The 22,662-nt window shown below is 42.6% G+C and overlaps 1 protein-coding gene across 2 annotated transcripts in view; it reads left to right on the forward strand.

Annotated features, from left to right (window-relative positions):
* Positions 1 to 22,662, forward strand: part of LOC125622208 (arf-GAP with SH3 domain, ANK repeat and PH domain-containing protein 2-like) — a 122,150-nt gene that overhangs the window by 75,503 nt on the left and 23,985 nt on the right. For both annotated transcript variants that reach the window (XR_012664741.1, XM_048819996.2), the window contains exons 18-19: positions 19,858 to 19,943; positions 21,821 to 21,936. Coding sequence is in view for 1 of the 2 variants with exons in the window: in XM_048819996.2 (XP_048675953.1) it covers positions 19,858 to 19,943; positions 21,821 to 21,936 (202 nt within the window). In the remaining variant the exon portion in view is untranslated. The remainder of the gene's footprint in view (positions 1 to 19,857; positions 19,944 to 21,820; positions 21,937 to 22,662) is intronic.

A 22,662-nucleotide genomic window follows, 5' to 3' on the forward strand; every position in this document is an offset into this window, starting at 1 on the left:
GACAGAACAGGAATGGAGTCTTAGAACTTTTAGTAAGTAATCTAGCTAGGTATGTGTTAGATTATGATTTCTTTAAATGGCTGAGAAAAGAACTGTGCTGAATAGAATGACTATCCCTGTCTGTGCATCTTTTTTGTAACTTAAGGTTTTGCCTAGAGGGATTCTCTATGTTTTGAATCTAATTACCCTGTAAGGTATCTACCATCCTGATTTTACAGAGGTGATTCCTTTACTTCTATTAAAAGCCTTCTTGTAAGGAAACTGAATGCTTTTTCATTGTTCTAAGAGCCAAGGGTTTGGGTCTGTGGTCACCTATGCAAATTGGTGAGGATTTTTACCAAACCTTCCCCAGGAAAAGGGTTGGGAGGATTTTGGGGGGAAAGACGTGTCCAAACTACGTTTCCCAGTAAACCCAGTTAAAGTTTGGTGGTGGCAGTGGAAATCCAGGGGCAAAGGATAAAATTAATTTGTACCTTGGGGAAGTTTTAACCTAAGCTGCTGAAAGTAAGCTTAGGAGGTTTTCATGCAGGTCCCCACATCTGTACCCTAGAGTTCAGAGTGGGGGAGGAACCTTGACAGGCATTTATGAATTTTGACATTAAAATTTTTTTCCAAGCTGTTTGGTATGTTGCTAGAGGTAAAAGTTCAAATAGATTTAGATAATTCTTATGATTTATTTTCCCTATGAAAATGGGTTTAGAATAAATTATATCATTTCAACTGAGGCACAAACAGCTTCAGTAGGAGGAATCTTTCATTTACAATCCCTTTTTTAAAAAAGACAGTGCACTGCGTAAAGATGAGTGAGTGACTTTTTGACCCTTTTGTTTCAGGGCCCAGCTTAGACAGGAGGGGTTATAAATGTCCATCATTTGCAAGGTCTACAACTTTATAGTCATCTGCTGATACCATCAGCAGGGCAACAATTAAACGTATGTCAGACAGCGTCAAAAAAAAAAAAAAAAGACTTCATCCCCCCGTAAAACCATGGCTGCATTTGTCATCAGGACCAGCACATTCCAGCAAAGCTCCATAGACGAAAAGGTTGCTCAGTTCATTTATGCAATAAATTTTTCCTTTTGTCTTGTTCAGAACAAACATTGCATTGACATGATTCAATCATTACAACCAGGCTGTGCTCCAGCTGGCAGAGCAGACATTGCAGGAAGAGTGCTGGATACAGTGTATAGACTCTCACAAGTCTTGGGAGACAGGCCAGTCCTTGCCTACAGACAGCCCCGCAATCTGAAGCAAATACTCACCAACAACCACATACCACACAACAGAACCACTAACCCAGGAACTTATCCTTGCAACAAAGCCCGTTGCCAATTGTGCCCACATATCTATTCAGGGGACACTATCACAGGGCCTAATAACATCAGCCACACTATCAGAGGCTCGTTCACCTGCACATCCACCAATGTGATATATGCCATCATGTGCCAGCAATGCCCCTCTGCCATGTACATTGGTCAAACTGGACAGTCTCTACGTAAAAGAATAAATGGACACAAATCAGATGTCAAGAATTATAACATTCATAAACCAGTCGGAGAACACTTCAATCTCTCTGGTCACGCAATCACAGACATGAAGGTCGCTATCTTAAAACAAAAAAACTTCAAATCCAGACTCCATCGAGAAACTGCTGAATTGGAATTCATTTGCAAATTGGATACTATTAATTTAGGCTTAAATAGAGACTGGGAGTGGCTAAGTCATTATGCAAGGTAGCCTGTTTCCTCTTGTTTTTTCCTACCCCCCCCCCAGATGTTCTGGTTTAACTTGGATTTAAACTTGGAGAGTGGTCAGTTTAGATGAGCTATTACCAGCAGGAGAGTGAGTTTGTGTGTGTATGGGGGTGGGGGGGATGTGAGAAAACCTGGATCTATGCAGGAAATAGCCCGACTTGACTATGTAAAGAGTTGTCACTTTGGATGGGCTATCACCAGCAGGAGAGTGAATTTGTGTGGGGGGGTGGAGGGTGAGAAAACCTGGATTTGTGCTGGAAATGGCTCACCTGTTGATCACTTTAGATAAGCTATTACCAGCAGGACAGTGGGGTGGGAGGAGGTATTGTTTCATATTCTCTGTGTGTATATAAAGTCTGCTGCAGTTTCCACGGTATACATCCGATGAAGTGAGCTGTAGCTCACGAAAGCTCATGCTCAAATAAATTGGTTAGTCTCTAAGCTGCCACAAGTCCTCCTTTTCTTTTTGCGAATACAGACTAACACGGCTGCTACTCTGAAACCAGTGTATAGAAAGGAAATCGAACTGTGTGCAAAAAACATTGATGGGAAATTCGTTAATCTGCGTCTTGATGAACAGTGCACAAAATGATCCAGTAATATGTGCTTGGGTGGCAACATACAATCAGGTTGTCTCTCACAGAAACAACTGATACACCAGGAAATGCGTATGCAGCAGAATACTTAAGAAGTAGCAATACAAGGTGTAACAAACTGAAGAGAAAGTCAAGTGTCAAGTGTGTAGCTTTGTCACAGACAGTGCTGCAAATATAGCTGTGACCATGGTCACTGGAGGGACTATACTGAGAATACTCAACCAGAGCAAACTGCAAAGAATAAGGTAGATGATCCCCCAAACTGGTTGTTTATTATTATAATTAGATTCACCAAGTCAGTAACAAAACAGCTTCTGTAATACCTTACTGGTTACTAAGAAGCCAAAATAAAGTTCCCTTTAAACAATCCAGCCTTTGGCTCTCACCCAGACAGCCAAGTCTAGATAGTGAGGGTTATTTAAGTTGTTATTCACCATATATAAAGTTCTACCAATCACAAGAGATTGGACACATTACCCACCAGGTCAATGAATATTTCAGATCTCACTCAAATACATATTTACAGCCAGTTTTTATTAGCTAATCTAAGATTTATTACTAAAAAGAAAATAGAGTTACTTTAAAAGATAATTGTACATACAGATATGAATAAAGTTCTTAGGACAGTTTCACAGCAGAGATGGTGAGGCTGCTGATTTGTAGAAATTAGGGGTGTCAAGCAATTTAAAAAATTCATTACGATTAATCGCACAATTAAAAAGATTAATTGTGCGATTAATCACACTGTTAAACAATACTAGAATACCATTTTATTTAAATATTTTTGGATGTTTTCTACATTTTCAAATATATTAATGTCAGTTACAACACAGAATACAAAGTGTACAATGCTCACTTTATACTTATTTTATATTACAAATATTTGTGCTGTAAAAAACAAAAGAAATAGTATTTTTCAATTCATCTCATACAAGTACTGTAATGCAATCTCTTTATCATGAAAGTTGAACTTACAAATGTAGAATTATGTACAAAAATAACTGCATTCAAAAATAAAACAATATAAAACTTTAGAGCCTACAAGTCCACGCAGTCCTACTTCTTGTTCAGCCAGTCACTCAGACAAACAAGTTTGTTTACATTTGCAGGTGATAATACTGCTCGCTTCTTGTTTACAGTGTCACCTGAAAGTGAGAACAGACGTTCGCATGGCACTATTGTAGCCGGCATTGGAAGATATTTACATGCCAGATGAGCTAAAGATTCATATGCCCCTTCATCTTCAACCACCATTCCAAGGGACATGCGTCCATGCTGATGACGGGTTCTGCTCGATAATGATCCAAAGCAGTGCAGACCAATGCATATTCATTTTCATCATCTGAGTCAGATGCCACCAGCAAAAGGCTGATTTTCTTTTTTGATGGTTCAGATTCTGTAGTTTCCACATCGGAGTTTTGCTCTTTTAAGACTTCTGAAAGCATGCTCCACACCTTGTCCCTCTCAGATTTTGGAAGGCACTTCAGATTCTTAAACCTTGGGTCGAGTGCTGTAGCTATCTTTAGAAATCTCACATTGGTACCTTCTTTGCGTTTTGTCAAATCTGCAGTGAAAGTGTTCTTAAAATGAACAACATGTGCTGGCTCATCATCCGAGACTGTTATAATATGAAATACATGACAGAATGTGGGTAAAACAGGGCAGGAAACATAGTATTCTCCCTCAAGTTCAATCAAAATTTAATTATCGCATTATTTTTTTAATGAGCATCATCAGTATGGAAGCATGTCCTCTGGAATGGTAGCCAAAGCATGAAGGGGCATATGAATGTTTAGCATATCTGGCACATAAATACCTTGCAACACTGGCTACAAAAGTGCCATGCGAACACCTGTTCTCACGTTCAGGTGACATTGTAAACAAGAAGCGAGCAGCATTATCGCCTGCAAATGTAAACAAACTTGTTTGTCTTAGCGATTGGCTGAATAAGAAGTAGGACTGAGTGGACTTGTAGGGTCTCAAGTTTTACATTGTTTTGTTTTTGAGTGCTGTTATATAAAATAAATTTCACTTTCACAATAAAGAGATTGCATTATGGTACTTGTATGAGGTGAATTGAAAAATACTATTTCTTTTGTTTATCATTTTTACAGTGCAAATATTTTTAATAAAAATAATAATATAAAGTGAGCACTGTACACTTTGTATCCTGTGTTGTAATTGAAATCAATATACTTGAAATGGAGAAAAATATCCAAAAAAAGTTAATAAATTTCAATTGATATTCTATTGTTTATCAGTGTGATTAAAACTGCAATTAATCGCGATTAATTTTTTTAATTATGATTAGTTTTTTTGAGTTAATTGTGTGAGTTAACTGCGATTAATCAATAGTCCTTGTAGAAATCCTTCTGAAATTACTTTAAAAAGATATAGTACAATAGGCAGTCCATGTGCAAAGTTTGTTCAAATCTTCCATAAGAATGGCCGGGCTAATCCAGAATAGACATGGAGACCTCAGTCTTGCAACTTCAACTTCCCGGACCAAGTTTAAGCAGATCTGAGATAGTAAGGATCAGGCCCAAAAATTCCTTTAGCGCTGAAGTGCAGCTGATGAGCCTCTTGGCAGCAAGTGGTGACAGCAGCCATTCCTTAGGTGAAGAATAGGTAATGTACATTGTTGCTTTGAAGTAATACTCTATTTCCTAGGCATATACCAATAACTAGTTGAATTGATTAGCATAAGGCAATTAACCATTCAAGCGGTTTATAGGTAGTTTACTACAAACTTCAAAGAGAAATAAAGACAATTATATTATTAAACCACAAGTTTCATCTAAATTTTAATATCCCCTTTTGATCACTAAATCAATATAATATAGTAATGAAACATTACAGACAGGAACCAATGTTTAGCATCTACAAGCTAATTAGATCACAGTGTTGAACTTCTAATAAGGCATAGGTAAACACAGACAAATACAATTAGTATCTACTTCTAATTCGCTAACAATACAGGACTACATTTCAAGACCTCTAGTCTATAGTCAGTATAGAGGACCTCTAGTCCTCTATACTGTGGAAAGGGATCTGGGGGTCATAGTGGACCACAAGCGAAATATGAGTCAACAGTATAACGCCGTTGCAAAAAAAGCAAACATCCTTCTGGGATGTATTAGGAGGAGTGTTGTAAGCAAGACACAAGAAGTAATTCTTCCGCTCTACTCCACGCTGATTAGGCCTCAACTGGAGTATCATGTCCAGTTCTGGGTGCCATATTTCAGGAAGGAAGTGGACAAACTGGAGAGAGTCCAGAGAAGAGCAACAAAAATGATTAAAGGTCTAGAAAACATGAGCTATTAGGGAAGATTGAAAAAATTGGGTTTGTTTAGTCTGGAAAAGAGAAGACTGAGAGGGGACATGATCACAGTTTTCAAGTATATAAAAGGTTGTTACAAGGAGAAGGAAGAAAAATTGTTCTTCTTAACTTCTGAGGCCAGGACAAGAAGCAATGGACTTAAACTGCAGCAAGGGAGGTTTAGGTTGGACATTAGGAAAAAGTTCCTGTCAAGGTAGTTAAACACTGGAATAAATTGCCTAAGGAGGTTGTAGAATCTCCATTATTGGAGATTTTTAGGAGCAGGTTAGACAAACTCCTGTCAGGAATGGTCTAGATAATACTTAGTCCTGCCACGAGTGCAGGGGCCTGGACTAGATGACCTCTTTAGGTCCCTTCCAGTTCTATGGTTCTGTGATTCTATTTAACATAGCTTTGTTAACTATCTATGAGGAATGGCCCTATTTACCATTTCAGTATTCTTCTAATATGTCCTTAAAGGTTTCTTTTACTTCAGCCAGCCAGCTGGTTGCTTAACCCTCACTGGCTCAGCATCACAATCGCTAAATTGAGAAGAAATCTAAAAGAAAATAATGAATCATAGAATCATAGAAAATTAGGGTTGGAAGAGATCTCAGGAGGTCATCTCAAAGCAGGATCAACCCCAACTAAATCATCCCAGCCAGGGCTTTGTCAAGCCGGGCCTTAAAAACCTCTAAGGACGAAGATTCCATCAGCTCCCTAGGTAACGCATTCCAGTGCTTCACCACGCTCCTAGTGGAATAGTTTTTCCTAATATCCAACCTAGATCTCCCCCACTGCAACTTGAGACCATTACTCCTTGTTCTGTCATCAGCCACTACTGAGAACAGCCTAGCTCCATCCTCTTTGTTACCCCCTTCAGGCAATTGAAGGCTGATATCAAATCCCCAGTCACTCTTCTCTTCTGCAGACTAAACAAGCTCAGTTCCCTCAGCCTCTCCTTGTAAGTCATGTGCCCCAGCTCCCTAATCATTTTCGTTGTCCTCTGCTGGACTCTCTCCAATTTGTCCACATCCTTTCTGTAGTGGGGGGGCCCCAAACTGGATGAAATACTCCAGATGTGGACTCACCAGTGCCGAATAGAGGGGAATAATCCTTTCCCTCGACCTGCTGGCAATGTTCCTACTAATGCAGCCCAATATGCCGTTAGCCTTCTTGGCAACAAGGGCACACTGCTGACTCACATCCAGCTTCTCATACACTGTAATCCCCAGGTCCTTTTCTGCAGAACTGCCACTTAGCTAGTCAGCCCCCAGCCTGTAGCAGTGCATGGGATTCTTCTATCCTAAGTGCAGGACTCTGCACTTGTCCTTGATGAACCTCATCAGATTTCTTTTGGCCCAATCCTTCAATTTGTCTAGATCACTCTGGACCCTATCACTACTCTCCAGCATATCTACCTCTCCCCCGAGCTTAGTGTCATCCGCGAACTTGCTAAGGGTGCAATCCATCCAATCATCCAGATCATTAATGAAGATGTTGAACAAAACCAGCCCCAGGACCAACCCCGGGGGCACTCCGCTTGATACCGGCTGCCAACTAGACATAGAGCTGTTGATCACTACCCCTTGAGCCTGCTGATCTAGCCAGCTTTCTATCCACCTTATAGTCCATTCATCCAATCCATACTTCTTTAACTTGCTGGCAAGAATACTGTAGGAGATTGTATCAAAAGCTTTGCTAAAGTCAAGGTATATCATGTCCACCGCTTTCCCCATATCCACAGAGCCAGTTATCTCATCATAGAAGGCAATCAGGTTGGTCAGGCATGATTTGCCCTTTGTAAATCCATGTTGACTGTTCCTGATCACCTTCCTCTCCTCCAAGTGTTTCAAAAAGGAATTTGAAACTTACAACATATGGGTGCAGTGCTCATTTGATGCATCTTATAGCCACAGACTTAAGTATAACTGCAGGAAAAAGGAAAATGTTGTTGAAATTTCAAAATACTTCCTTAGCAACCACTTTGCTTCAGCTTCACTAAAGAAAGCAGGATATAAGAGCGGCCATACTGGATCAGGCCAAAGGTCCGTCTAGCCCATTATCTTGTCTTCTGACAGTAACCAGTGCCAGGTGGTTCAGAGGGAATGAACAGAACAGGTCATCATCAAGTGATCCATCCCCTGTCACCCATTCCCAGCTTCTGGCAAACAGAGGCTAGGGACACCATCCCTGCCCTTCCTGGCTAATAGCCATTGATGTACCTATCCTCCATGAATTTATCTAGTTCTTTTTTGAATCCTGTTATAGTCTTAGCCTTCACAACATCCTCTCACAAAGAGTTTGACAGGTTGACTGTGCGTTGTGTGAAGAAATACTTCCCTTTCTTCGTTTTGTTTTGTTCGTTTTAAACCTGCTGCCTATTAATTTCATTTCGTGACCCCTAGTTCTTTTGTTATGAGAAGGAGTAAATAATAGTTCCTTATTTACTTTCTCCACACCAGTCATGATTTTATAGACCTCTATCATATCGCCCTTAGTCATCTCTTTAACAAGATGAAAAGTCCCAATCTTATTAATCTCTCCTGACATGGAAGCTGTTCCATACGCCTAATCATTTTTGTTGCCCTTTTCTGAACCTTTTCCAATTCCAATATATCTTTTTTGAGATAAGGTGACCACATCTGCATGCAGTATTCAAGATGTGGGCATACCATGGATTTATATAGAGGCAATATGATATTTTCTGTCTTATTATCTGTCCCTTTCTTAATGATTCTCAACATTCTGTTCACTTTTTTGACTGCCGCTGCACATTGAGTGGATGTTTTCAGAGAACTATCCACAATGACTCCAAGATCTCTTTCTTGAGTGGCTAATTTAGACCCCATCATTTTGTATGAATAGTTAGGATTATGTTTTCCAAAGTGTATTACTTTGCATTTATCAACATTGAATTTCATCTGCCCTTTTGTTGCCCAGTCACCCAGTTTTGTGAGATCCCTTTGTTGCTCTTCGCAATCAGCTTTGGACTTAACTATTTTAAGTAGTTTTGTATCATCTGCAAATTTTGCCACCTGTTTACCCCTTTTTCCAGATCATGTATGAATATGTTGAACGGCACTGGTCCCAGTACAGACCCCTAGGGGACACCAAACTGATTCTCCCCCAAGATATACAATGGAATTTAGTGGTTGACTACTTTGAGCTTGTAATGGTTGGTGCTCACTGGTGGAGTCATCTAATGGTTAGGGCACTATGTCTCTACTTACTTCACCTCCAATGTTTCACCTGGGCACTGTTGCTCCATAGCAGTCTGTCTTTTGCTGGTTGTTGACTTGATCCTCTGGTCAGGTCACCAGTTAGCTTTATCCCTCTCCAGGGTAACAGAATTCCAAGAAAGATACTGGGTCCCACGCAGGGCTGGATTATCCAATAGGCAGACTAAGCACGTGCTTAGGGCACCAGCAAAGCAGGGGGCACCAGAAAAAATTGGAAGAACAAATTAAAGGGGAGCGTGAATACTGGCAACATGTCTTGCAGCGTGTTGTAGCTGTTATTCAAACATTAGCTGAACATGGTCTGCCTTTCCGGGGATCAAATGACACATTTGGATCATTGCAGAATGGAAATTTCTTGGGATTGTTGGAGTTTGTGGCTCAGTTTGACCCATTTTTAGCAGGCCATATCTCAAAATATGGAAATGCGGGCAAAGGTAACCCATCATACTTATCCAACACAATGTGTGATGAACTCATTGGTCTAATGAGTGACAAAGTTCGTTCAGCTATCGTGGATGAAATAAGTACTGCTGGGTACTTCAGTTTATCTGTCGACTCTACACCTGAACTTTCACATATTGATCAACTGAGTATTGTACTAAGATATGTGTCTCCCACAGATGGAAAACCAGTGGAACGATTTATAACATTCCTCAATTTGAAAAGCCACACTAGTGAAGAAATGGCAAATCAAGTACTGCATTATCTGTGCCAAGTTTGCAAAATAGATTTCTCAAAGTGCAGAGGTCAATCTTATGACAACACTGCCAACATGTAGGGATAAAGAGAGACAGGTTAAAAGTCAAGTAGAGTTGCACCTTGCAAAGGGAATTAAATCCAATAGTAAAAGGTTCTATAGCCAAATAAATAAGAAGAAAACAAAGAAAGAAAAAGTGGGACCGCTAAACACTGAGGATGGAGTGGAGGTTAAGGATAATTTAGGCATGGCCCAATACCTAAACAAATACTTTGCCTCAGTCTTTAATAAGGCTAATGAGGATCTTAGGGATAATGGTAGCATGACAAATGGGAATGAGGATATGGAGGTAGATATTACCATATCTGAGGTAGAAACGAAACTCGAACTTAATGGGACTAAATTGGGGGGCCCAGATAATCTTCATCCAAGAATATTAAAGGAATTGGCACATGAAATTTCAAGCCCATTAGCAAGAATTGTTAATGAATCTGGAAACTCAGGGGTTGTACCATATGATTGGAGAATTGCTAACATAGTTCCTATTTTTAAGAAGGGAAAAAAATATGATCCGGGTAACTACAGGCCTGTTAGTTTGACATCTGTAGTATGCAAGGTCTTGGAAAAAATTTTGAAGGAGAAAGTAGTTAAGGACATTGAGGTCAATGGTAAATGGGACAAAATACAACATGGTTTTACAAAAGGTAGATCATGCCAAACCAACCTGATCTCCTTCTTTGAGAAAGTAACAGATTTTTTAGACAAAGGAAACGCGGTGGATCTAATTTACCTAGATTTCAGTAAGGCATTTGATACGGTGCCACATGGGGAATTATTAGTTAAATTGGAAAAGATGGGGATCAATATGAAAATTGAAAGGTGGATAAGGAATTGGTTAAAAGGGAGACTACAGCAGGTCATACTGAAAGGTGAACTGTCAGGCTGGAGGGAGATTACCAGTGGAGTTCCTCAGGGATCGGTTTTGGGACCAATCTTATTTAATCTTTTTATTACCGACCTCAGCACAAAAAGTGGGAGTGTGCTAATAAAGTTTGCGGATGATACAAAGCTGGGAGGTATTGCCAATTTAGAGAGAGACTGGGATATCATACCGGAAGATCTGGATGGCCTTGTAAACTGGAGTAATAGTAATAGGATGAAATTTAATAGTGAGAAGTGTAAGGTGGGATTAATAATAAGAATTATAGTTATAAGCCGGGGACGCATCAATTTGAAGTAACGGAGGAGGAGAAGGACCTTGGAGTATTGGTTGATCGCAGGATGACTATGAGCCAATGTGATATGGCAGTGAAAAAAGCTAATGTGGTCTTGGGATGCATTAGGAGAGGTATTTCCAGTAGAGATAAGGAGATGTTAGTACCGTTATACAAGGCACTGGTGAGACCTCACCTGGAATACTGTGTGCAGTACTGGTCTCTCACGTTTAAGAAGGATGAATTCAAACTGGAACAGGTTCAGAGAAGGGCTATTAGGATGATCCAAGGAATGGAAAACCTGTCTTATGAAAGGAGACTCAAGGAGCTTGGCTTGTTTAGCCTAACCAAAAGAAGGTTGAGGGGAGATATGACTGCTCTCTATAAATATATAAGAGGGATAAATACCGGAGAGGGAGAGGAATTATTTAAGCTCAGTACCAATGTGGACACAAGAACAAATGGATATAAACTGGTCATCAGGAAGTTTAGACTTGAAATTAGATGAAGGTTTCTAACCATCAGAGGAGTGAAGTTCTGGAATAGCCTTCCAAGGGAAGCAGTGGGAGCAAAAGACCTATCTGGCTTTAAGATTAAACTCGATAAATTTATGGAGGAGATGGTATGATGGGATAACATGATTTTGGCAATTAATTGATCTTTAAATATTCATGGTAAATAGGCCCAATGGCCTGTGATGGGATGTTAGATGGAGTGGGATCTGAGTTACTACAGAGAATTCTTTCCTGGGTATCTGGCTGGTGAATCTTGCCCATATGCTCAGGGTTCATCTGATCACCATATTTGGGGTCGGGAAGGAATTTTCCTCCAGGGCAGATTGGAAGAGGCCCTGGAGCTTTTTTGCCTTCCTCTGTAGCATGGGGCACGGGTCACTTGGTGGAGGATTCTCTGCTCCTTGAAGTCTTTAAACCATGATTTGAGGACTTCAATAGCTCAGACATAGGTGACAGGTTTATTCCTGGAATGGGTGGGTGAGATTCTGTGGCCTGCATTGTGCAGGAGGTCAGATTAGATGATCATAATGGTCCCTTCTGACCTTAATATCTATGAATCTATGAATCTATCAATGCAGAAGAAGCTTTTAGAACAGAACAAATATGTCATATTCATACCACGTGCTGCACACTCTCTCAATCTTGTTGGCCACAGTGCTGTTGATTGTTGGCAGTAAGTTTTTTCTCAACAGTACAGTTACTTTATACATTTTTCTCTGCCTCAACACACCAATGGGCAGTTCTTAAAACACATTTGGGCAATGATCGTGTGTTGAAATCTCTTTCTAATACTCGCTGGGAGGCATATGCAGTGGCAACAAGTGCAATTCTGGAGTCCTACTCAAAGATTGTGGATGCATTAGAAAGTATAGCTGAAGACCAATCACAAAAGGGAGAAACTATACGAGAGGCAGAAAACATTGCAAACAAGATGCAAGAACTAGAGTTTGTGTTCATGTTGACCATGTGGAATGAAATTTTACAACACTTTTACCACACAAGTCAAGCTCTCCAAGAAAAAGAATTGGATTTGAAAACATGTGCAGACCTCTGTCAATCATTAGCAGACCACTTACACACTTTGAGGAATGATTTCTAAAGATCTGAAGACATATCAAAAGATATGTTGCCTGATACTAACTACAAAGAAGCCCAGTCCTGCAAGTGAATCAGGAAAAAACATGAAAATGATAGCAGTGCAACAGAAACAGCATTGAATCCTAGAGACAAATTTCGCGTATCTACTTACTACACTATAATTGATACACTTGAAGCTCGTATGAAGAGGACAGGTGAAGTGTACAAAGAAGTATAAAGTAGATTTTCTTATCTAAACGATATGGACTTATCTGATGAACAATATTCACAAGGTTCCCAAAAGCTAGTTGACTTATACCCTGTTGACTTGAACATGAATCTCTGTGGAGAAGTACGGCAGTTCTACTGTTATATGCGTGCAAAGTGTAATGAAACAGGAAAAATGAAATTCAGTCACATTGATCGTCATGACACAATATTGAAAGAGGGAATACAATGTGTATTTCCAAATGTAGAGATCACACGACGTATTTTTCTAACATTGATGATTACTAACTGCTCCGCAGAACGCTCTTTTTCTCAGCTGAAAAGAATAAAAAACCCTCAGAGAACAACAATGTGTCAGGACAGACTTGATTCACTTTCCCTATTGTGTATGGAAGCAGACATGCTTCGTCGAGTCAGCTTCGATTAACTTATCTAGAATTTTGCAATGAGAAAATCTAGAAAGAAGCTATTTTAATTTCAGCATACATGTAAGTTTTGTGTCATTTCAAAAAATAGAATTTTATTTTACGGTATAGTATTGTTTTTATTTTGAATTACATATGGGGGGGCATCATAATCTTTTCAGTGCTTAGGGCCTCTAAAGGTCTTAATCCGGCCCTGGTCCCACGCCCTCATGACTGGGGTAGGACTTCATCCATTTATGGACTCCTCCAGGTGTCCAGTCCCAACCACTAAGTTTTCAAAGTCTTTACCCTCCCCTGGCTTCCTCAAGGGGCAGTCTGGAAGTGAGGGGCCTTGTGCTCTCTCTTAGAAGGGTGGTTGGTAGGAGAGCCCCGGCCTTCCCACTCCACTGGGCTCTGGCCCAGGACCCTGTAAGAGGCAACAATGTCCAGCCCCTGGGAGTGCCTTGAGGCTGCGTCCCTGGGCCACTTCCTACCACCCTTGCCCCCGCCCAAGTCTCACAGTGTGACACAAAGCCGTAAAGAAAAGGAGAGTGACTGACCACCAGCCCCTCTGTGCACAGCAGACAGGCTCTGTCTCCCAGGGACAGGGTTCTGCAGCACCCTTCTCCAGGCACTCTCTCCTTGCCCTATCAGGCCTCTTCTGAGCTGTCTGGCTCCCTTTCAAGCTCCACCTTCAGCTGGCAGATGCTCTGTAGGTGCAGCGGGGTGGGGTCACCTGGGCCCAGAGCTGCTCTCTAACCATCTCAGTCCCAGTGTGGGATTTATACATCCCATCACAGAGCTATTTATTAAGAGCTGGCCTAGTCTGATGACAATATGTGAAGAAAATCATGACAAAACAGATGGAACTATCACAGCCAAAGTAGCCACCATTGGACTAAAGAGAAACATAAAAGATGCTGGATATACTGAAACCAGTTTCCATGGCCTTGGACAAATCACAGAAAAAATTGCTGTTGCATTGCTGATGTTGTTAACATTTGGAAAGAACTTCAAGAGGCATTAAAGAAAGAGGTGTAGGCTGTAAAGAAGCAGATGGATCAAGCACTTACTCCACCTCACTTTCTTGCTAATATCCTCAACCCAAAGTACAAGGGTAGATGTCTAACTGCTGAAGAAGATGCTGCTATGATATGGGCATTTAATAATCATCCCTTAATCATGCCAACCATAATGAATTTCAGGGCTGGAGGTGAATCGTTCACACAGGACATGTTTGCTGATGATGTTTTAAAGAAAGTTATACCACTGAACTGGCGGCAGTCATTAACTAAGCACCTGGAACCAGAGTTTGTTGAAATGCTAAACCAGCTTTTGACAGCAGTAGCCTCTTCTGCAGGGACAGAAAGAATATTTTCTTCATTTGGACTAATTCATTCCAAGTTAGGAAAACAATTGGGAGTTGAAAAAGCAGGAAAACTTGTTTCTCTTCCAATCTATGAATAAAAACGAGAAGGGAAGGACAGCCTAAGTCACTTAGGAGACTGTTGTCTCATTTTCAGGAGACTTAGGTGAGTAGGGACTTAAGCTCCAGTCACTTTCAGATAGGTATATTTGACATTTTTTCCAGGGTGACCTAAAATAATCTATTTCATTCACTGACTACAGCAAATCCCTCTGTTCCTGTAATAAATTGTTTGTGGTAAATATAAAACCCATTTTGGTAAGAGAAGTTATGTATCCAAAATATTTAAGGTTGTTTTGTTTAATAAAAATAAAATATATATGGTGGTGTGTAATTAAATTCCTGTTACCATCCTACTGTAGCTTGATACAAGTCATGAGCAAAAAGTTAATTATCTAGTAAATAATCAATATATCATTCACCATTTTCTAACATACTAAAATGTACAATTAATAAGAGTGTGAAAATATTAAGCTACATAATTGATTAAATAAGTGTATATAGTTATAATATACCCTCCAAGGCAGCAAAAAGATGTACCAAATCTAGTGTAAAAGCTCTATTTAGTTGTAAATCAACATGTTTTAATAATTATTTTAACCAATGAGAATGCACCCTTCTTTAGAAAATAATAAGTACAAATGGAAAAGTCGATTAAAATTGATTATTTAAATTGAGGTTTTCCCACTTAGTGATTTAAATCACCTTGATTTATATCAACCCACCCTGTGTCCAGGTCATGGTCAAAGCAGCTGCTACTGTGTTGAAGATCTTGCTCTTTGTAAAACTGTCCAGCTGTCTCAGTATCTCAGTTTCAGCGAGATCCTGATTTCAGCAAAGCATCCATTCCTTTGTCCGTGATCTTCTCCAGCGCAACACCAGTACCCCTGGACAAGCACTGCCCACTCCCCATACACCATGGTAGCCCCCAATTTCAGACACAGGGAAGGTTCCTGGGGGCGTCTGATAAAAGACAGTATTGTAATCCTTTCTCACACTTTTCAGAAAGACTTCGCCACACTGCATCAGAGAACGGAGGTTGCCCATTTAAATCACGCTTTCCATCAGCTAGGTACAGTGCATACAGATTTAATTATGGTAAATAACACTAATACATTCTCTTATTTTTGTTAATTAGCAAACTAGTCACATCCAAAGAGAGACACCACACTCGCCCTACATGCACCTTGCTTGCTTTCTATATGCCATAGCTTTTAAGCTAGAGAGGCTTGAACTATCATAAAATTCAATCTTTTTGAGTTAGAACTTTTTAAGGCCAATTTTTAACTGATTAAAACTCGGAAATTAACAGATTTATTGAAATCCTCAGAAAGTTCACACATTACTCAAATTACAGTTGGGACAGATACATTAGGTTTTCAAACCAAAGTCTGAAAGGTGCTTTAAGTGAAATAATAGAACACAACCTTAACTCAGAAGTCACTGCCACTGCTCTATAAAGAGTATGGTTGCCTCAGGACAGGGATACCTGTAGCGTGCACCTGTAGAGAGAAATGAGAGAAGGAACTCAGCCTAACAAAATGATGAAATGAGTGACTTCAGCTGGGCAAATGGCACATCAGTTGCTTCTCGGAACAGCCAGCTCTAGCGCACACAAGACAAGAGGCTGTTCTCAACTTCCTAAGTAAGGCGTGGTCTGCACTGCACAGCTAGCTGATTTATATCAACCAAATTATGTCAGTGTCTTCACGACAGCCTTGTCCCACTGGTGGAAGTGCCCTACTACGCTGAAATAATAACTCTACTTCCACGAGAGGCGTAGGGCTTATGTCGGTGTAGGTAGGGCTACTGTTTATGTAGACACGACCTTACTTAAAACGGCTGGTAGCTCTCTTAGCTGAGAAATTGACAAGAAAGCCAGGCAGCTAGAACCCAGTTGCTCCCCGCCCCTGGAGGGCTGGGTGGCTGGACCCCGTTCCTGGCTGGCAGCTAGGGCAAAAACCCTGGGCAGCTGGACCCCACTCCAGGCAGGGAACGGGGAGGTGAGAAGCCCCGGGCGGCTTGCCCACTGCTCCTGGTGGGCAACAGGGAGCCAAGGGGAGCCGCCTGCAGGGAGGCCAGGAGCCTGTGGGGCAGCTGGGCGTCCGGCAGAGATGCAAGACCAGGCTCTCAGGTCCACATACTGCCCCTCTGAGGTCGGTGGAAGCACTGCTGATGAGGATGCGCATCACCGACTCAAGGAGGTAGTGTGGACTAATTACTGCGGTGGCGGTAAGTCAACCTAATATAGGTCAACTAGGAGTTAAATCAAGAAGTAAGAATAGCTGAGCCGCGAAGGGTGTGTCCACTGTGCAATTAAAAACCCACCGCTTGCCTGCGTCACTTGACTCAGACTCACTTCACTCAGGCTAAGGGGCTGGTCAGTTGCAGTGTAGATGTTCACACTTGGCCTGGAGTCCAGGCAGTAGGACCCTGCAAGGTGAAAGGGTCCCAGACTTCAGGCTGCTGCTCAAACCCAGAAGTCTACATTGCAATTAACCAGCCCTGCGAGCCCAAGTCAGCTGGCACAGGCCAGCTGCAGGTGTCTAACTGCAGTGTGGACATACCCTTAGTGGCATGCTGCCAAGAGGAGGAAAGATTCCAGTAATGAGCATGGTGACACTAAACTTCAAGAAAAGGAGGAAACAAGTAAAAAACATTAAAGTAAGAAATGAGGAAATTAAAACCCTTAAACTCAGCATGGAGACTGTTTAAGCAACCCTAACAGTCCCCAAAACATATGTACCCCTCAGTCGGAAAGGGCAGCAGAAAGACAGGAAGTAAACCTGCCTGGCTAAATGGGAGGTTCAAGGGCTATCAGGTATCCTTCCAAAACTGGAAAGCCAACGCTAGTGAAGCCTGTAAAAGAACATAGAGACTATGTCAGGCAATATGTCTGAAGGAAATCAGGAGGCATAAGAGGGAATCCAAAGAGAAAACAGCAAAAGGCATAAAAACAAATCACAAGACATGTTTGAAGTACATCAAAAGCAGGACACCTGTTCTGTGAGAGAACTAGGGAGTCTGGTGGGCTGCTGCAGGATAAAGGGAACAATTAAGAAGGATGAGGAAGTGATTTTTGTAATAAAGATGAGGCACTGCCCGAAATTGTGGTGTCAAAACAGGAAGTACTAGAGCAAACTGATCATTGAAAGATTGAGTCTCCAGGATCAGATGGTATACATCTAAAAGGAATCCAGTAGTCCCTTTGGATAGGGCACTGGATATGAACTCAGGAGAGTAGGGCAGTTCTGCTGTTGACTTGAGGCATAACCTTAGACAAGTCTGTGCCTCAGTTTCTTCATCTGAAAAATGGGGTATTTAATATAAAGCTTCTTGAGATATACAGTTGAAAAGTGCAATATGCGGGATAGGTATTGTTTATTATTGAGAAATGAAAGGGCTGAGCTGCTTATACAATATGTAGTCACTTGTTAAAATCAGCTACAGTACTGGTCAGCTGGTGGGTAGCAAGTGTAAAAACAATGCCCGGGGTGATGTGGGGAATTACAGATCACTGAGTCTTCAGCACTAGGAAAATTCACTGAAGTAATCATTAGAAGTATACACCACCATGATGAACTGGATATAAGGGAGAAACCAGCATGGCTTCTGCAAAGGAAAATCACACCTTGCTGATACATTGCAATGTTTTGTACATGTCAATACAAATGGGTGAAGAGGGACCAGTTGGTTTAGCTCAGGTGTCTCTGAAACAATGAGATCCTAATTCTGATTGGGGCTTCTGGGTGCTCCACTAATACTGCGTGATTATAGTGTGGTGACCCGGCCAGGCAGGCAAGGCAAATTGGGAGGAGAGGCAGCGGCAAACCAAGACAAATGGGTCATTTGAAATTTTTAGGACTTTATAAGGGAAAACCCCAGAGGTTAACAAGTTGGTACCAGGAGCTTAAATCATGTAGAACATTGCCAAAGAGTTACTGTTCATAGTTACATTATAGGTTACCAACTTGTTAACCTCTGGGGCTTGTACACGCTGGGCAGTTAGTACCAAATGGATTGTTATTAAGAAGAACAAAGAGATTCCTTAACAATAGATTGTGTCACTTCACAGAAGAGTCATCTTTTCTTCTCCTTGGCTGCAAGTCCAGCTCCACTCTTGCTGGCCTGTTCATTGCTTCTCTTTGGCTTGAAGGGCTCCTGAGGTTTGCTGTTCCTCTGGCTGTATGTCTTTTCACAGAATTTATCTACAAGTGGGGTTTCTTCACCTAGTGGCCCCTCATTTGTGCATCAGGCCCCTTTGAACTGTATCCTGTCACTAGACGGTCACAGTCACTCTCTCTCCTCACAAGCTTTAGGTCCTTTGTGGGCAGCCTTCTCATTTACCATTTTCAGGCTCTGTTTTCATCTAACTCAGCTTTTTGATCAAGTCCCTTTTTCACCAGTTCTGTTTCCTTTCAGTTTTTTCCCTTGATGCTCTGTCTCTGGTAAGTCTGTAGATATCATTTCCCTCTACTTCCCTTCTCTATTAGTGCCTGTTCCCGCCTGCCAAGTCTGGTTATTTTTCTGCTTCTCCTGACCTGAAACCTTTGCTGTTTTCCTTCTTTCTTCCTTCTCACTTCCCAGTCCCCTACTTCTATTCTCCTGTTCTTCTTTTATTTTATCACCTCCCCTCCTACCCAGGCTCTGGTTCACCCATCAGCTCAGCATCTTGATTCTTCTCCTTCTCTAACAGCTTTTCCCAACTGCCCCTCTGGGCGGATTCAGAGCCACTTCCCCAGTTCAAGCTGCCCTCCCTTGGCCGTCCTCTCCCCAGGACAGGATCGTGTTCTGCTGCATCGCAGCTGGAGCAGGGGCCAGTGCCGGGGGAGGGTTACTGTACTACTATTATTGTAATAATGATAATTTGATAGGTCTGCCGGTGATAGCAGGGATGGACCCATTGCCCCAGGAGGTCCCTTCCGGGTCTGTGTCCTAGTAAGGAAAATGTCACCATTGTCTCTTACAGTTTGGTGATTGAACAATGGGGCCCTGATCTAAGCACTTCTGCAGTCCTGCTGCTCTTAATTACTGATGACTTTATCTGCAGTTATATTACATAAAGAGTGGGGATATGAACCCTCCCCTCCCCCACTTCAGGGCATGAGCAAGCTTCTAACTGATGGGTGTGAGGAAGACACTTCCCCTATGAATGGGTTATTCCAAATTTGTCCACTCTGGGGTTTCTTGTGCCTTCCTCAGAAGCAGCTGGTACTGGCCACAGTCAGAGACAGGGTATGGGGCTAGACAGGCCCCATCCCTGATCCATGGTGGCAATTCTTCAAGTCCTGGAAGTTAAGGAGGGGTAGAACATGCTTGTTTTGCATGGAAATACTGAGAAACTCGGAAGCATCCAATCACTTGCTGTTTGTTTCCCATTTACAGGAACCCGGGGAAACTGTTCTCCACCTGGCAGTCTTGTTAGCTGACCGAACCTCTCTACACATTGTAGATTTTCTGGTGCAGAACAGGTAAGCTGACTGCAGGCACTAGCAGGGGTAGGACTGTCTGCTCAGGCTAAGGTACATAATGTCATCAGCGGAGTTAGTGCTGGTGGAAGGCGCTGGATAGCCTTGTAGACTAAGTGCCTCTGAATATCCCCTGAAGTACCACCAGGGGGCAGCACCAGGGTATTTCCCTGTGGAAGTGCCTCGGTTTTGACTTGGAGAAACCATCTTTAGGGTTAGAGGGGAATTCATGGCCATGGCCCTTCCCTGGGCTCTCTGCTGAGGGGAGCAATGAGTGCCAATGGGGACGGAGATTTTCCGACTAGGACATGTGTCCCCCTGGGTGGTTCAGCCCATGCCCCTGCTCCCGCCCCGCCACTGAACAGCTCTCCAATGAGCACGCCCACCCTGACTGCAGTCCACTGGTGACAGGCTCTACATCCCATTAGCGACTACTCCGGGCCAGCCAGGCTCAAAGATGGGCTTCCCAAGGGCTGGCTCTTGCTTTTCTGAGTGAGTCTGGTTCTTCCTAAACAGGAGGAGGTACATTTTTTTCCTTCTGCATTCAAGCCCAGTGCGCCATTGATTGGGGTGGAACTAGCATTAAAGTCTGTCTCCCTAAGGGCCGCCACACAGTGTCTGGGTACCTCCCAAGTGTTTATGGATTTATCTTCCCAGCACCCTTCTGAGCTTAGGCTCCGTTATCATCATCTGAGAGGGCCACTTATGGATCTGGGGCAAAAATTGGGGATTGGCCCTGCTTTGAGCAGGGGGTTGGACTAGATGACTTCCTGAGGTCCCTTCCAACCCTGATATTCTATGATTCTGTGATCTCCCGTTTACAAAAGGGAGAATAGAGACTCAGCGGGAGAAAGTGACTTGTGCAAGGTCACAAAAGAAGGTTCTTGGAGCTGGGAATGGAATTCAGCTCTCCGGGGTTCCAGTCCATACAAAACCATCCTTCGTCTAGACGATCCTTCTAAACCCTTATCTTCTGCATCACCTCCTGTACTGTGAACTCTTCTCTTTATCTCTCTCCCCCACTTCCCCCGCGACCATATATGGTTGTAAAACTTGAAAGCTGATAAAAGCGTATGCTCATTCCATACGAAATTCCATGCTGACATCACTCAGTGATGCATAGCTGCGTCCTCACGGATGTGCAGTCCTGTGTGATCTGGTGTGCAAGTGCAGGATTGTGTTCTGACTTCGGCTGCTGCTGCAGTAGAGTGGGTATTGTACCAGCCTCACAGCGCTGCCCATTGCCGGGGACCGTGCACACAGCTGCCAAGGTTGGGGAAATTCCATGGGTAGAGTATTCAGTGAGAAGATTTGCATATTTTCACATAATTTGCATACAATCCTAATTATTTTAATAAACCCTGTGTGATTTATTACTGGAGGCAGCGTCTGGCAGCTGGGGATGAGACAGCCTCTCCTGACCCCTTTCAGACCCTGGCTTAATCTGGGCCCCAGTCAGTCCCTTCCATTCAGCGTGTGTGTCCCCCCCACCCTCACCCCCACAACGAGCTGTCCCCACCTGCCTGAAGCCATGTGCCACAACAGCCTCTTGTGGCCACGGGATGAACTGCAGTTGCTGCCCGCAGCTCGCGCGAGGTCCCAGGTGAGCTGTGCGAGGTCCCATGCGCGAGGTCCCAGGTGAGCTGTCAGCAGGCATGGCAGGGCTGCCCAGTGCACAAGAGCTGCACAATATGCCAGACATTTTGCAGCCCTACATTCACATGCTTTGGCTAAAAGCCTGAATGCTGGGCAGTATCCGTTCTGGTCTTCATTCCTGTGAGCTAGGGAGAAGGGTTTGGGGTTGAACGTCATGCAGTTATTGTTATAGATGAGAACTGCTCTTTCTCAAGCATACTGATACTGACTGTCCTTTGCCCCAGTGGGAGCCTTGTGAAGCAGACAGTGAAGGGAAACACACCGCTTCATTACTGCTGCCTCCACAATAAACCCGAGTGCCTCAAGCTCTTTGTGAGAGCCAAAGCCAGCATTGCCATCAGTAAGTGACTGCACGGGCTCGGTTCTCCAAACAGGGAAGAAGATGTCGGGGTTGGGTTCCTTATTTTTTACTGTCTCACTCGCAGGGCCTGTGTCTGCTCTCTGCACCTTGCATGTTTTACTGGGAACAGAACAGGAGCCCTTTGCACGAGGCCAAATGCAACAGAAGAAGCATGCAGAACCAAGTGGCTTTTATACACAGAATGTGTAGCATTGTAAATCCACAGGACAATGGAACAGCGCTGAGGTGCCCCGATAGGGTCGGCAGTACATGGTGTGTAACAGGGATTATGGCTTAGCTCTGGTTAGAGAAGTCACGTGCTGATCCTTGATGACTCAGTGCATGGTAAGAATCCTGATTCCTTCAGGAGATACCTGGACAGGAGAGGCTGTGACTGTGAATGTGACAGCCATGAGCTTTATAAGGAGTGACTATTCCAGGCCACAGGAAGGCAGATATTGCTGACCCATTGGCTCAGAGTTACTTGTATTTTACTGACCGATTGTTTTGAAGCAGCTCTGAGCACGTTTGAGGTATCACTAATGCCTATTAAGCAGATGTAGAGAATCCCAAAACAAAAACCTTGTTACAGTTAAGGTTAAGTGCAAGTCAAGAGCCATCTTACAATAAACCCATCTTAAACCCCTCAGACATTAACAGTTTGGACAACAACCTATACTCGAGCATCTGCAGACACACACACACTTACCGTTAAAGACAAAAATG

Source organism: Caretta caretta, chromosome 13 (assembly GCF_965140235.1).
Source record: "Caretta caretta isolate rCarCar2 chromosome 13, rCarCar1.hap1, whole genome shotgun sequence".
Classification (NCBI taxonomy): Eukaryota; Metazoa; Chordata; order Testudines; family Cheloniidae; genus Caretta; species Caretta caretta.